Source organism: Acanthochromis polyacanthus, chromosome 5, assembly GCF_021347895.1.
Source record: "Acanthochromis polyacanthus isolate Apoly-LR-REF ecotype Palm Island chromosome 5, KAUST_Apoly_ChrSc, whole genome shotgun sequence".
Classification (NCBI taxonomy): domain Eukaryota; kingdom Metazoa; phylum Chordata; class Actinopteri; family Pomacentridae; genus Acanthochromis; species Acanthochromis polyacanthus.
In genome coordinates, this window is record NC_067117.1 from 7,030,567 (window position 1) to 7,046,874 (window position 16,308).

The window sequence follows — 16,308 nt, forward strand, 5'->3', positions numbered from 1 at the left end:
CTGTTTGACGACGACTATCACTGATGCGACACAATAGCCTCGAGTCTTCTCTGACCGGCCTCCAAGCTTTGAGGCAGTTGCCGTGAGCTGAGCTCTGATGTCTAATTAAAGATCTTTCCTGTTCTGAATATCAATACTGTTAATTATATGGTGATGGGGATAAAAGCATTTCCAAAACCTGGCTTTGGCGATAATGCTTAAAGTTACATAGCACAAAGGATATTCTCTCTCAAGTGAATATAAAGGAAAGGGAATAATCGCTTTGGTGATTGTGATAGAAGCCTGCAACACTCTTGTCTCCATCAACATGCAAATTTAGGACTGACAAAAATATATGTGCTGTTCTTGCTGTTAATAAGTCAGCCATTAACCAGATTCACTTGGAGTTTGCACCAGACAGAGCAAATGACCTGTAAAAAAAGAAAAGAAAAGAAGCCATTAACGCAACAGGGAAAGTTTTTATATAGTAATGGTTCTGCCTTTATCAAACTGTGACTGAGAACAATTTAACCTTCAAATTTGTGCCTTGAGTGGTAAACAAAGAAGTATCGATTTCAGTGTTTATACAGCAAGACAAAAGACCAGTACAACTGCATTAATATGTGTTCCTCGTGTTTTTAAAGCTTGACAGAATGCAAAAAGGCGGCTTGTATTTAAATTAACAAGATAACAGGTTGTGCTAACATCGTGATTTGTGTGGTTTTAAGACATAGACTTGGTGTGTGTGTGTGTGTGTGTGTGTGTGTGTGTGTGTGTGTGTGTGTGTGTGTGTGTGTGTGTGTGTGTGTGTGTGTGTGTGTGTGTGTGTGTGTGTGTGTGTGTGTGTGTGTGTGTGTGTGTGTGTGTGTGTGTGTGTTTCTTCCTTGGGCTAACACATTTATATCCACAGAGTTAAGAGCCACAAAATCTGTCAAGCAGAAATGGAGAGCAGCATGACTTTAAATTTCTCTAATTAACTTTCCCCATTTATCTCTTCATGTGCTCTGCCCTGCAGCAATCTGGACACTGACAAGCTATCAGGTTAGTGCTTTGTCTAATTTAATGTGTCACACTACGTGTATTTCTGTAAAATTCACCAACATAAGTGCTGGCTCTGTCTGCACATTCCTATATTTAGATGATTAGTGTAGACAACTTTAAAGCAGCTGCCCAAACTGTTGGAAATGCCACTTTTTCCTTTATCTGGCTATAATTACATCTAGGAGATAGTTATTCTAGAAGGTCTTTTTTGTATAAATTATACCTGTTAAACTACAACAGGTAAATAAGCTCTATCAATATAACAACATAGAAAGATTTGGAGGTGATGGTAGAGCTGCTGTTCTATTTCCAGTGTTTGTGCTAAGCTAAGCTAACTAGCTGTTGGTAGTACTGGATGTGCAGTAGTAGAAGTTTTTTTTTCAATGAAGATAAATTAATCAGAAATACAGTCTAGACATTTTTAATGTGGTAAATGACTATTCTAGCTGGAAACGACAGATTTTTTTAATGGAATATCAACATAAGGGTACAGAGGAACATTTCCAGCAACCACCACTCTTGTGTTAGCTAATCGTGTTGAAATGCTAACTGATGATTAGAAAACCCTTGTGCAATTATGTTAGCACATGAGTAAAAAGTGTGAGTTTTCATGAAAAACATGAAATTGTCTGGGTGATCTCAACCTTTTCAACAGTAGTGTCTATTTGGCATTTACAGACCTGAGAGTGTTATCAATATTCTCATCTTCTCATCCACATACAAAGCAAATAAGGAGATTTTCCAAAAGTTTGACATTTTGGAGAATCATCTTGTTTGCTTTCTATGCATTTAAATCCTCTATAGATTTTTTTTTGAGATAGAAAATGTTTTTTTGGTACACCGCAACCATCAACCCCACCACCCACCTGCAGCGCTGATCTGTAAATATGAAGGATAAATATGGCACAGATATTCTGACCTATTTTCTTTTATCATCTTAAAAATGCATGTGTGTCAGATGGCCTGAATAAAGTGAAGAAATAGGGCAGAGATGGGTAAATGCCAGTTGTACCCAGAATAAAACTTCTCCATAATTTATTGAATGGGAATGGCATCTTTTCCATTTGACGTCAAGAGAAGTTGACTGTTTTCCGTAACAGAATGCTCCTTTCACGTCAGATGTAGTTCACTGAACACGAGTCACCACGCTGCATTCTTCTGACCAAGTGTTTCAGTGGTTAAAATTCAGTTAAACAACTTGAATAGGTTTTTAATTAAGAATTCAGATTTAATTGAGATTTACTGTTGTGGTAGTAAAATGGTTTGGAGAACATTTCTCACACGGCCGTTTATTGTGAGTCGTTAAAAAAACCTAAATACACATGGCTTTGTGAGTTCTGTGAACTCAATTGTGTAATAAGTATTAACATGTGTGGGAGTTTCTTTTATGTAGTTGGCTACATCTGGTGTGAAATGATTCTTCAAGGCTTCTATCACGAACAATAACAAAGAACTCTGGCGGGAAATATCCACAGTTCTGACACTAGTTGATTAAAATAATTAAACCAGCTAAATCAGTTTCATAGCACGATGTGCTATTAGCACACACAGATACAGAAATCAAGTTCTTCCAACTCTTCTTGCTGATAAAACAAAATGCAGGTATTTTTTTACCACTGCTCTTGTCATGGCCTTCGTTTCATTTGAATTTGTCATGGCAACATATAAGATTTTGATTGTTTTGACACTGCACTGATACTGACAGCTTACTTTCTGTTTCCTGCTAGATTACTTCTCTCAGCATCTTGGCGAGTACCTAAATGTCCTTTCAGCTCTGGAGAGCCTGAATATTGCAATTTTGAAGGCCATGGATAAAACCAAAGAGGTAAGATTTCCACAGAATGCATGGTTACTTCTACTGTTGTCTCTAAAATACAAAACCAGTTATGAGTCATTTTCCTTACTGTGATCTTCTGTAGATTTGAAACTCATGTTGAGGGAAAACAAGGAAGTACTGCTTTCCTAAAATCATGCTCTAACTCCAACCACACTTGCTTATTCCTGATTCTTACCTGAACTTTAAACTAAGTCTTCACCTCAAAATGTTGTAATGATTTATATTGTAGTGACTTACTTTTAGTCCCCAAAAGCTGTGTTGGACCCGACAGCGTGACTGTGTAAATACGTCTCCGTAATATGAGTCATACAAGTACGCGTGCATACACACACACATATGCCTACAAAGTGAGGGGTTTGTGCTATAAATGTCCTTAGTTTAATTTAGCCCTGATTCCTTTCTAATAGAGGAAACACCAACATGCACAGATGGAGCCAATACTGCGCCATGTCTCCCAAAAGAGATGAGCTAACAAAGGGAGCTGGGATATAACAGCAATCTGCCCATGAACAAAATGCTGCAGGTTTCTTTTCCTAATTTTACCAAACAGTACAACACAAACTAAAACAGTAGTATAACAAATGTGGTAGACCCATAAATAAATGTCACTTTGGAGTTTCCTTCTCTCACCCTGAATAAGCACTCCTGAATAGATGTCTTTTGAAAAATGATTACTCTTCTGTGCAGCCACGCTAAGACTAAATAATTCTTTCTTTGCAATCATAGCTTTATATTTTATTCACAGTAAGCCTGAGACAATATCTAGCATGTGTGGCTCATATGAAGCTTTATGCTACGGCTTTTATATATTAACTGTGGTGTGAAAGCTGCAGTCGGTGATAAATGGGCCAACATGTAGCCGGAGCTGGTTACTCGGCTTCCTCCACTTACCACTTGCCCTCTGCTGCCCCGAGGAACATCTTCAGATCTGTGTACCTTCCCTGCAGCCCGGCTCCTGTGGTCTTCTCCTGCTCCTGGTGCTGCACAGAGACAAAGATGCTGATTGGTGTTTCAGCCAGTTCGTCTGTCCACCTCAGTTCAGCAGCAGCTGTCCTTGACTATTTTCTATCCACAGAATATCCACATTACAGTCTGCTTCTGACTCTAGCCGTACATATTCCCATTGCATAAGTGAAAATATGCTTTATATAAGAGAACACTTTGACATTTTGGAAAGCATACTTATTGGTATTCTTGTTGAGAGTTCGAAGGGAAGATTGGCAGCTTTCATCTGTGTGAGGCTAATATTTCATGGTCATTGCCAAGAATAGTTAGATTTTGTTACTTACAGAACAAAGCTAGCTGTTTCACCCACAGCTGTTTCCCATTGCCATCCACTGGCTAAACTAAATTAACCAACTGTTGGTGGTAGCCTCATATATGATATATATTTTTCTGACAACACATTAAGAGACAAAGCGCATTTCCAGTGACGCTTCGGCCAACACTAGCAGTAAAAGTAACAGAATATATTGTTATGTAGGATAAAAACAAAATTTAACTGTGCTACAGAAGTATAGAAATGAACAGTGACACAAATAAAACGGCAAGAAAAAGAGCAATTAAAAACCAATTGAACACAGTGACAGTTACAATGAGTAAGTGCAGCAATTAAACCGTGGAATCGTCTCAGTGGTATTAATCAGGTCATCTTAAAGTTTTGTTGAAGCACATTCCAACTATGCTGCTCAGTAGCAAAGCAGCAGATCTTCCCATGCATGTATGTGAGAAGGTGGATGGTCGCTAACGCAGTGCAGGGCTGAAAGGTTTGGGTGCAGCTTTTGTGGAATAGCTCCATGAATATGTAAAAGCAGATGCTGAGTCTCCTCACCGACGCTGAAGGCAGACCAGCTTTTTCATATAGTAGGCAATGGTGTCCCATAACGCTGTCCAGTGAGAAATCTTCAGGCAGAGTGATGCTACATCTTAATGTTGAGAGTGCTATCAGCCTTCTTATCTAATTGACAAAGAATATCAAACCATTCCCTGAAGTTTTATCCAAATAGTTTTCGCTCAGTAGAAAAATGAGCATCTGCCTGTGAATTTGCATCGTGTAACAACTACATGAAATGATTCTCTTGAGTTCCCAAAAATTGCAGTGTCTCTTGTAAAAACTTCAAAGATTAATGAGCAAAAATTTTGCCCACTCGTTACAATATTCAATTGCAGCTGACAAGATATTTTAATATTGCCTCTGGACTTTTTTGAGGTAACCTCAAATCGGGGATTTGCATTGTACTGGAGCAGAAAACAGCAAAGCTTGTTAAATGAGAAGAGAAGAGGGGAGGAGATGTGTTTGGAATAATTTTGCGTCCCGTTTTAATTAGATCACCTTGCTCCCCTGTTCTGACTCTTCTTTATAGCTGTCAAAGTGGGGAAATCCTCAGAGGTTTGGACAGTCGCTGGTTAGCAGCTGTGGTCTGTCGGTGCTCTGGGCTGCTAATCCCATGATGCTTTTTCAGTGGGGGCCACTTGTCATCATAAGTTTTGAAAAGGAGCTCTGCATTGTTACTTCATTAGCACAGCGCGTGAATACGACTCCTCAGAGAATGTGTAATCACATTCGTGTTTGGGGACTTGAGTGGCAATTATGTCTCCTATTAAAGTTCTTCCACCTTGGAATTTTTATATGCGGTGCTGAATAATGCATGCGTTCAGTGAATTAATTAGCCCGTTTAATTGCTGCTGTCACACGTTTCAGAAGTTCCTGTCATTGTTTTGGACAACTTATCAAATCATCTCCCCTCTCCGTCTCTGTGTGGTCTGTCGTGTCTCCGAGCTGCTTTTATTGGCTTATTAGTTTCTGTCCGGTGCTTTAACCTCTCGTTCTGTGTGTCTCTTTCTCTCAGGAGTACCAGGGTTCCAGCGTGTTGGGCCAGTTTGTAACCAGGTTCATGCTCAGAGAGACGTCCAGTCAGCTGCTGTCTCTACAGAGGTCCCTGCAGTGTGCCATGGAGGCAGTGGAAGAGCAGAGCAGCCCCGCCCCGTTAGTACTCCAACATGAAACAGAACATTAGTGTCATTTGTCCCTGTGCAACACATAATCTGTGCTATATTATGGTCTTTGACAGTACTCAAGTGGAGCACTGTTGGCTGACAAGAGCTCTAAATGGCCTGCAGGTCACTGTTATGAGCATGTAGCAGGAGAAAATAATACCTCTAGTTATATTAAAGGAAAAAGCAACAGGTAGTTTGTATTCTGCTTAGGGCTGGGACTTTGACACGTTAATTTCAATTAACTACTTAAAGAAAAAATAACATGTTAAAAAATTGCATTTAATCACACATTTCACACTTCACGCTCTGCTGCAAACCTTTCCTTTTATTGCACAAACACTTCAGCGAAAAGTATTTCTGAAAGTATTTGAGGTGAGAAATAAGCTGTGCAGTTGCTGAATCTGTCCACGTTTTAGTTCACCGATGGCTAGTTTAGATGTTTAACGAGCATTTCGGGATGCATCAGACCTCTGTTGTCCACACCGAATTTGCATAAAGTAGAAGTCAAGCGTACTGCAAATGATCTATGAGGAGACGCACCAGAACGCATCTCCAAACACGCTGCAATGCAACCAGCATGCAATGCGTTTCACATAGACAATGAATGGGATGTGAGACATTGATGATCGGGGGGGCACATTTGCTATCAAACAGTGTAGACATCCCACAGCAGACCACTTTAAAGACATTGAAAGTGCCTGAGTTTACAAAAAGTCTTAAAATGTTGAATATATTCGCTATAATTGCACTTGGAGTAATCTGTAAATGTAGTAGACAGATGAAAAATGCAGATAAATACAAAAGAAACAAACATTTTTGTTGTTGAAGCTAACATATATATCGATTCAGTGATGAACCAAAATTAATTTGAACTGGAAAAACTCTGCTTATTGTGTTAAATCTTGTTATTTGACAAAAATGCAATTAATCATGATGAATTAATTACAAAGCCTCAAAATAATAAGGTAATTATAAACGTGGTACCTCTATACTAATACCAATACTAATAGTCTTTCTTGTTTCTAATCATAAACGTAATTTTACTTGAACTACGGGAGCAGAACACTTCATATGAGCTGTTTTGGAATGCAGTCAGGAATGTTGCTGTGGAAGAGAAAAATACGCCCCTCCTATATGCTGCATGTAAATTAATGAGGATTCACATATGTAGGTGTAAACACGTACGGTGGCTTAGGTTTGAGAACTTGTTAAACTCTGCAGTAGGAATGTAATGGATTGAGCAGAGGAAGTGCCACTACTTCTACATTCTGCATAGCACAGTGTAGTACTTTATATAAGCTGGAGGTTAGCTGGAGGTGAAACATGACAGCGCACAGACTGGAGGAATCATCTCTCAGATCTTAGACTGCTTTACTAAACTGCCCTATAATATATTATTCTTCAATTTTATATTCGTGCTGACAACTGGATTTGAAAGGACACCATTTAATAGTCTGTGTGAAGCAGCTTTTGGACCAGTTTATGCTCATCTTTGAGGACTGTCAGTCAGTTATACAGCTCACTTTATAGTGCCTCTTTTAAGCAAATTCATCCACAACATTGTCGCGTCACAATCACCACTGCAAAAGCACTACATATAAATATGCATGCATGTCATTCTTCAAAAGTATCAACATAAAAGCAGCCCCAAAGTAAATTTTCAGCACCCCCTTCATGCTATTAAAAGAGAAAATGTCAGTGAAGTTATCACTGATCAGAGCGCTGAGGAAATTCAACTAATCAGCACTACCTCCGATGTCTTTCTTTCAAGGTATGTCTTTCAGCACAAAGCTTTGAATTCACTACATTCTCACAGTCATTCAAACAGTCACGTCACTAATAGACAGACTGTTTGAAATTCAGAATTCGTATCAAAGACCGTGAGGCTTTAGCTAAGAGTGAATGGAGCTCATTGCATAAAAACAGATCTAAATTGCTGTCATCAATTTGGGATTTTGGGTATTCACAATGTATGAGTCATTATATGCAAAGGTATCAACTGATTGCAAATGTTTTGCACTTTAGACTTTCTCTGTAATTATAACAGTTGGATAGTTGTACTTCATCAAAGATCTCAGCTTTGATCCAATCCTCATTTCTTTGATGCATGAAAGTTAATATAGAAGACGGTCAGAAAAAAAACAATCCATCACAGCCGTTTAATGAGCAGAAATGTAACAGCACAGGTCAAGATAATGACGGATGACTTTCAAACACCCTCACCCCACTCACTGTTAATACTTGAAATATCAAATCTACTCTCTGCATTTTTCACACCTAAGCAGTTTGGTAGCACAACTTGCAGCTGGGGTTGTCTGTTGAACTGCATGCGTCAGGGCTCAGTAGCTCTCTCCTCTCTCCCCTCTGGGTGCCACACTGGTATTATTGGAAATAATAGAGCGATTATAGACAAGGTGAATTATTGAGAGGGGACTGGGGGAGGCAGAAGGAGAAAGGATGACAAGGGTGGCAATGACATACAGAGAAAGAGAAAGCAAAGATGAATTCAAGGCGAGCATGAGTAAAAGAATGGTGCAGAAAGCCTAAGATGTATTAAAAAAAAAAAGGAGAGAGGAGGCGTACAAAGGGCTGTGATGAGGAGCTTTTAGGCCACAAATGACTCTTTCAAGATTGTTCAAACAGATATAGATTTTGGACAGACTAAGTGAAAGTGTGAGTGTGGGGAGTGGCAGAATTAGAGACACACTGCGTTATAAGCAACAAACAGCTTATTTCTCTCTCCTTCGCTTCACCGCAGTGGATTTATGGCTGTTGCAGTGGCCTTTGGGCTCCAGGCTATTCTCAGCATGAGAACCTCCTAGCAATGCGCTCCCTCTGTGCTGTCAGCGTGATGCTGCACGCACATACACACATATTAGCGTGCACACACAAAGACACAGCAAAAGGAGGGAGACACTTGAGACACACCAAACAACAAATCTGCACAGGCATTTGCGTGCACAGAGTCACACACACAAGTAAAATAAAAGTATTTCGACACACATGCGCCCGTTTGAATAAATGTCTCACACGTCCTGCCCTTGACACTCAGCATTTAGCACAGCAAACACTTTTCCATCTACGACAGAGTGCGTACATTTGTGTGTTTGTGATTGTGGGAGTGTGTAAGCACAAGTGTCCGTCTTCCAAAAATCCCTGCCTGTGAGGTAATAAGCTCTGGTGTCTGTCCGGCCTGTCACTAACTCTTTTCACCTCTATTCTAGACATTCGCAGCCCATCTGTGGTTCTTGTGCACCATCAACTGTAACGCACATTAACCTATCTCAGTTTCTGATTGAAATCAATTATTAATGCATCCTTCTTCACCTCCCTGCCTTTCTCTTCCTGTGTTGCTCTTTGCCCATTCTTATCTGTTTCCTTTCTTGTTTCATTCTATGTGCTCTTCTTCTTCTTCTTCTCCCATGCGACTAACCTCCCTCTGCTGTACTTTCGATTTCTGTTTTTCTTTCTCACACTCCTCTGACAGTTTCTGTCTTTCTCTTTGATGTTTGTCTCCCTGGGTCTCCACCGCTGTCATGGCAGGAGAGAGGTAAAGGCGCCAGAGCTGACAGCGGTACAGAGAAATGGCAGGCGGTGTGGTCGCAGGGTCCATAACAACCTGTGCATGTCCCCATCCGATCCCTGCTCTGCCATCCTGACCACAGGTAAGAGGAATATCGGATTAGGTTTATAACTCTCCGAACCCCAGGTATTTTCTGGATGTTTTTTTTTTTGTCCCTGTCACATTTTTTCTTGCTGTAGGCAAATTTTTCAGTCCAGTATACATTCCTGAACCCCTATGGAAACAGCACAACCATGGCAAGAAGCAGAGACAACTTAAAAATGTATTTTGTGCAGTATAACAGAGCTAGAATGCCTTAAATCATTGAAGAGGTGAAAGTTCTTGAATATTTATTGTACAGCATTTGAAAAAAAAAAGCTACAAAAACACACGTACAACATTTTTGCGAGTGCCCAGAACTGTTACTAATGCTGGAAAAGTTGTGGCTCAATGTGCTATCTACATGAAGCTCATTGAGAGAATGCCAAGAGTGTGCAAAACAGTATTCAGAGCAAAGAATGAAGAATCCAAAATCCAAAATATGTTTTGACTTATTCACACTTTATTGACTACGGCATAATTTCTCCACCAAGGAATGCGGCGAAGTTATGTGACAATCTGTGTCTGTCTGTTAGTCTGTCTGTGAGCAGCATTACTCAAAAACGGAATAACGGATTTGGATAAAATGTTCAAGGAAGGTCAGAAATGACACAAGGACCAACTGATTAGATTTTGGCAGAGATGCAGCTTATAGTCTGGATCCATGGATTTGTTTAAGATTTCTGTATCATTGCGAGATTGCGGCACTGTAACTATGACAACAAGTGAACACTACATCAGCTGCCAGCTGACGATCACATGATCATATGATTTCGATCCCACTACAAATCAACCACTGCAGACTTATCAGGACTTATCAGTCGGAAAGTTTACAACAGCTGAGCATCCTTGATGGAGTGCTGCTCTCTGAGTCCTTTTCTTGTTCCATTTGTGTTCAGTCAAAGTTCTGATGCCTTCAATGGGAAACTACGATGTAAATAATCAGGAAAATAAAGAAAAACATTAAATGAGAGGATGTGTCCAAGCTTTTGACTGGTAGTGTATATTTTAGTTTCCTTACCTGTTTCCTATCTGCTCCTTAGCATAAAAACAGTCTGCAGTTCAACCCCGTTCAGCTGAAAAGTCCCTAAATAACTGTTGGTCATAGATGAGTCACTCATAGCTTTTCAGTTGAACCAAATCACGCAGATGTGTTTTGTTTTTTACAGCATCTGGTTCGAGCAAGCACATCATTTTGTCCATTTTTAAATGAGACACAGAGAATAAATTGATTTGTTTATTTTTTTTTTATTATGTCACGATTTTAAGGGAAGATTTTTTTTCGGTTTTGATAGTTAATGGCTTGGGTAATTGGTAGCCTTTTTTGTTTGTTTGTTTGTTTTTTAAACATACCTTTCAAACCTGCTTTCATGGTTTTGGGATTTGGAGGGTTGAACTAGTTAAGGGAGAAATATGGTGTTTTTTAAACTACTGATTATTCTCATCACAGGAAAGGAAAACCAAACATCTGCTTGTCCTCTACATTGTGCTGTCCATCAGTTTCCCAGTGGACTGAAGCTGGCTGTGTTGCAGCCTGCTGAGCATTTCCACAGAACTCAAAGATCAAAACCAACAACATCTTAGTAACTCTCAGTACTTTCTCATTTCCTTGCTCTGTTGGAGGCTCTCAAGCCCATTAATTCTTACCTCATTTGCATTTGCAAAACTGGTAAATAATTTCCTGGAACAGCATGCTTTCATCATAATGTCCATATGACCTACTGCAGTGTTCTTGTTTATGTTAGTGTTTTTAATTAACACATAGGAATTATTATTTTTTGTGGGGGAGGGAGACTTTTTTTATAGATACGCACTGCCGTTCAAATATTTTGAGTCACTCGGACAATTTCATGTTTTCCATAAAAACTCACACTTTTATCCATGTGCTATCATAACTGTGAAAGGTTTTCTAATCAGTGGGCCTTCCAACAGCATTAGCTAACACAATGTAGCATTAGAACACAGGAGTGATGGTTGCTGGAAATGTTCCTCTGTACCCCTATGGAGATATTCCATTAAAAATCAGCCGTTTCCTGCTAGAATAGTTATTGACCACATGAACAATGTCTAGACTGTATTTCTGATTAATGTTATCTTCACTGAAAGAAATGCTTTTCTTTCAAAAGTAACATTTCTAAGTGACCCCGAGCTTTTGAGCGGTAGTGTATATGCTTGTGTATTCCTATGAATACATACATACATACACAGACTTCTATTGTTAGTTTTGCATTACTGCCAAAGTAAATCAATAAAGAAATGTACTTCTAATTGCCAGCCACTGAGAGCAGTTGTGGTCGATGGATGATTCCCCTCACCGCTATATGCTTTCACACAAGTTTTTCACCTGTAAAGATCATATTGACATTTTCTGGAGAAAATTACTTTATGTTGAGCCTCATTTATTTCTTTTTCACTCACATTGATGAATTGAACATCAACAACAAATCATGAGTCTGCAATGAAGGACACTTATTGTAAAGAGAGAGAGCGTTTTTGTTCTGGAGACTTTCATCTTTTTTTTTTTTTGCCCTTGTCCTTTCGTAGTAAACATCTGTTTGGCTATGACTGAATGGGGTCTCCTTGATTGATAAAATGCTTGAACACAGAAATATAACTGTGCTGTTTCCCAGCTCTAAAGTATATATAAGAACTTATATATATATATGATTGATTTGTGTGTGTGTGTTGTCTGCAGGTGTTGGTTTGGAAGATGGAGAGAACTGGTGCTCTCAGATCAACAGGCTGCAGCAACTTTTGGATAAACTGGAGTGTCAGGTATGAAACTTTCTTTCTGTATATTTAGAAGTGGACAACAATGCATCTTTGGATTTTTTTTTTTTGTCACTTTGTAGAAGAGTCTCTTTTTCTGCCTGTTATATAAATTATTTCATCAAAATGGTTATGCTTCTCTGTCTTTCCACCCATGAACCAGTTTGGTTTTAAAAAGTGCTGTACAACAAATATCATTTTTTATTGCATGTGAGGCTAAATTGAATCTCTCAAGGTTAGACAAATATGAGTAAAAAGCTTTAATATTGCAGCATGCTGGTGCTGGAAATCACCCACAGATGAAATGACTGCTTAACATTTCTATGAATACAGATACACACGTGGACAAAATTGTTGGTACCCCTCAGTTAAAGAAGGAAAAACCCACAATTCTCACTGAAATCACTTGAAACTCACAAAAGTAACAATAAATAAAAATTTATTGAAAATTAAATAATCAAAAACAGCCATCACTTTTGAATTGTTGATTAACATAATTATTTAAAAAAACAAACTAATGAAATAGGGCTGGACAAAAATGATGGTACCCATAACTTAATATTTTGTTGCACAACCTTTTGAGGCAATCACTGCAATTAAACGATTTCTGTATTTGTCAATGAGCGTTCTGCAGCTGTCAACAGGTATTTTGGCCCACTCCTCATGAGCAAACAGCTCCAGTTGTTTCAGGTTTGATGGGTGTCTTCTCCAAATGGCATGTTTCAGCTCCTTCCACATATGTTCAATGGGATTCAGATCTGGGCTCATAGAAGGCCACTTTAGAATAGTCCAACGCTTTTCTCTTAGCCATTCTTGGGTGTTTTTGGCTGTGTGTTTTGGATGGTTGTCCTGTTGGAAGACCCATGACCTGCGACTGAGACCAAGCTTTCTGACACTAGGCAGCACATTTCTCTCCAGAATGCCTTGATAGTCTTCAGATTTCATCGTACCTTGCACACTTTCAAGACACCCTGTGCCAGATGCAGCAAAGCAGCCCCAAAACATTACTGAGCCTCCTCCATGTTTCACCGTAGGGACAGTGTTCTTTTCTTCGTATGCTTGGTTTTTGAGTCTATGAACATAGAGTTGATGTGCCTTACCAAAAAGCTCCAGTTTGGTCTCATCTGTCCAAAGGACATTCTCCCAGAAGCTTTGTGGCTTGTCAACATGCATTTTTGCAAATTCCAGTCTGGCTTTTTTATGAGTTTTTTTCAGCAGCGGTGTCCTCCTTGGTCGTCTCCCATGAAGTCCACTTTGGCTCAAACAACGACGAATGGTGCGATCTGACACTGATGTACCTTGGCCTTGGAGTTCACCTTTAATTTCTTTGGAGGTTGCTCTGGGCTCTTTGGATGCAATTCCAACGATCCGTCTCTTCAATTTGTCATCAATTTTCCTCTTGCGGCCACGTCCAGGGAGGTTGGCTACTGTCCCGTGGGTCTTGAACTTCTGAATAATATGAGCCACTGTTGTCACAGGAACTTCAAGCTGTTTAGAGATGGTCTTATAGCCTTTACCTTTAAGATGTTTGTCTATAATTTTTTTCGGATGTCCTGGGACAATTCTCTCCTTCGCTTTCTGTTGTCCATGTTCAGTGTGGTACACACCTTTTCACCAAACAGCAGGGTGACTACTTGTCTCCCTTTAAATAGGCAGACTGACTGATTATGAGTTTGGAAACACCTGTGATGTCAATTAAATGACACACCTGAGTTAATCATGTCACTCTGGTCAAATAGTTTTCAATCTTTTATAGAGGTACCATCATTTTTGTCCAGGCCTGTTTCATTAGTTTGTTTTTTTAAATAATTATGTTAATCAACAATTCAAAAGTAATGGCTGTTTTTGATTATTTAATTTTCAATAAATTTTTATTTATTGTTACTTTTGTGAGTTTCAAGTGATTTCAGTGAGAATTGTGGATTTTTCCTTCTTTAACTGAGGGGTACCAACAATTTTGTCCACGTGTGTATATAGCAACCATCAATGAATGTTGTGAACTTTTTGAGCAGGTAATGGCATAAATCTAAAAATTAAATAACAACATAACCAAGGCTTTCCATCTTCTTTTTCTCAACATATTCAATCTTACACAGTTTTTGACTAATTATGCAGAGAATATGCAAAATTGAAACATCTAGTGCATTAATTTCTTTAGAGTGCACAATATTGAAGTATTAAGAACAAGAAAAGCACTCAGAGAGGGAAGGAGTCCGCCAAGGCCACTCAGTTATTGTATGACAGCTGAAATATTGAAAAAAGTCGTGGCAGAAATCATGGCACCATAGAATGTGGCCATTTAACATAGATGCCCCGACAAGCAACATGATGTTTTGACTGGGCACAGGTGTGTGTTATGGATGTGTACGCTATGTACAGATACCAAATCACATGACCTAAATATGTAGCGGGTATTTTATCAACTGTTCCTTGTATAATTTCCAACGGATAAGTCCCGATGAGTCCGTAGCAGTGGGTTTGTAGTAGGATCACAATCATGTGATCATCAGCAGGCACTGACGTATTGTTTACTTGTTGTCATAGTTACAGTGAGGCCGTGCTGCTCTCTTGCAATGATACAGAAATCTTTAACAAAACTGTGGATCCAGACTATAAGCCCCATCAATGCCAAAATCCAATCAGAGGGTCCTTTTGTCATTTCTGACCTTCCCTGAAAATTTCATCCAAATCCGTTATTCCGTTTTTGTGTAATGTTGCTCACAGACAGACAAACCAACACCTCCTTGGCTGAGTAATAAGTAAGTACAGGGTTGGACTACACAAACAGCTCTGCATAGCTCCATGAGGTGACATTTTTGTGGGATGCAAGATCCCTTACAACGTGGATTTCACTGAAGTCTTTTGTGTTCTCATCGTTATCTCATGGACAAGGTGTTACCTGTTCGGGCAGGAATGGTGTCTTCTTGAACAGACCTTTCATTCAGCAATGTATTCTCAACTGTCGATTATGCCATGTATTTTAAATTCTGTGTTCAGCGTGTCTTGTGGTGATCAAAAAGATCAGTGGGTGGACTCACATAATGTAAAAATGCTGCTTTTCTAAATGGCTTTCTGCCGATTTGTGTATCCACCAAACACAAAGCCCAGTCACCTCTCCATCGCTCATCCTGCGACCCATTCTCACCACCACATCCCCGAGCCTCTTTCACGCTCTCCTGCCCCATCTTCTGCTCCATCTCGTTCCCTCTCTGTCTGTTCTTTCCTTTATTAACTCCCGTTACAACCGCCTTTTGATGGTCATACTTTCCCTCCTTTCAAAGCATTTTTCTCTCACCACTCCTCCGTTTTGTCAACCCAGAGGGACTCAAAGTGCAATATCAAAGCAATTCATAACCTGCAGGATTTTCTGAGTGCAATATCCATCCCCACACCTCGACACGGCCACCATTACACACACCTTCTGTCCATTTCACTCTTATTCGCTGCTCTCTCAAATGCAACAGAATGACTTTTCTGCCTCAAAGGTTATGTTTCCTGTGTACAAACAAGCACATACAATGCAACCTTTGAGACGGAGAACTCATTCTTTGTTATTACTTTTACTGTATTTCATTATTCATAGCATGATAGCTTCACAGAACCCCTTGCAAAAAATAAATTACATGTCATTCTACATGTTTTTCTTTGAAAGATCTTCAATATACTCTCTGTGTTGCAGCTCTGACGTATTTCATGTCATCCATTACTCTACTTTAGCTGTATGCTGAGAATCGCAGTGGCCTTTTTGAACAAATGGATGCAACCTTTATTTTGCCACAGGGAAATTGTCTCGCACAATAGATCTTGGAAAAACATGATTAAATTGAAAGATAAATTACACACATGAAAACATCAGATATTGTTCACCAGTAGAAGAAAAGGAAAAAACTCTGAACACTGCAATACAGTTTTTGCCCATTGAAAAGCTCATTAACTATGGAGCAATAGGAGTATGGAGTCATAGGAGTGCCAAATCAAAATATAAATAAATAAATAAATATATAAATGTGGAAATATAAAGAGA

The 16,308-nt window shown here is 39.3% G+C and overlaps 1 protein-coding gene across 1 annotated transcript in view; it reads left to right on the forward strand.

Moving 5' to 3' along the window:
• The window catches only part of necab3 (N-terminal EF-hand calcium binding protein 3), a 46,085-nt gene that overhangs the window by 16,716 nt on the left and 13,061 nt on the right, over positions 1-16,308 (forward strand). Inside the window, exons 4-8 of the mRNA XM_022200487.2 lie at positions 995-1,020; positions 2,748-2,845; positions 5,707-5,843; positions 9,398-9,519; positions 12,211-12,290. Coding sequence (XP_022056179.2) covers positions 995-1,020; positions 2,748-2,845; positions 5,707-5,843; positions 9,398-9,519; positions 12,211-12,290 — 463 coding nt within the window. The remainder of the gene's footprint in view (positions 1-994; positions 1,021-2,747; positions 2,846-5,706; positions 5,844-9,397; positions 9,520-12,210; positions 12,291-16,308) is intronic.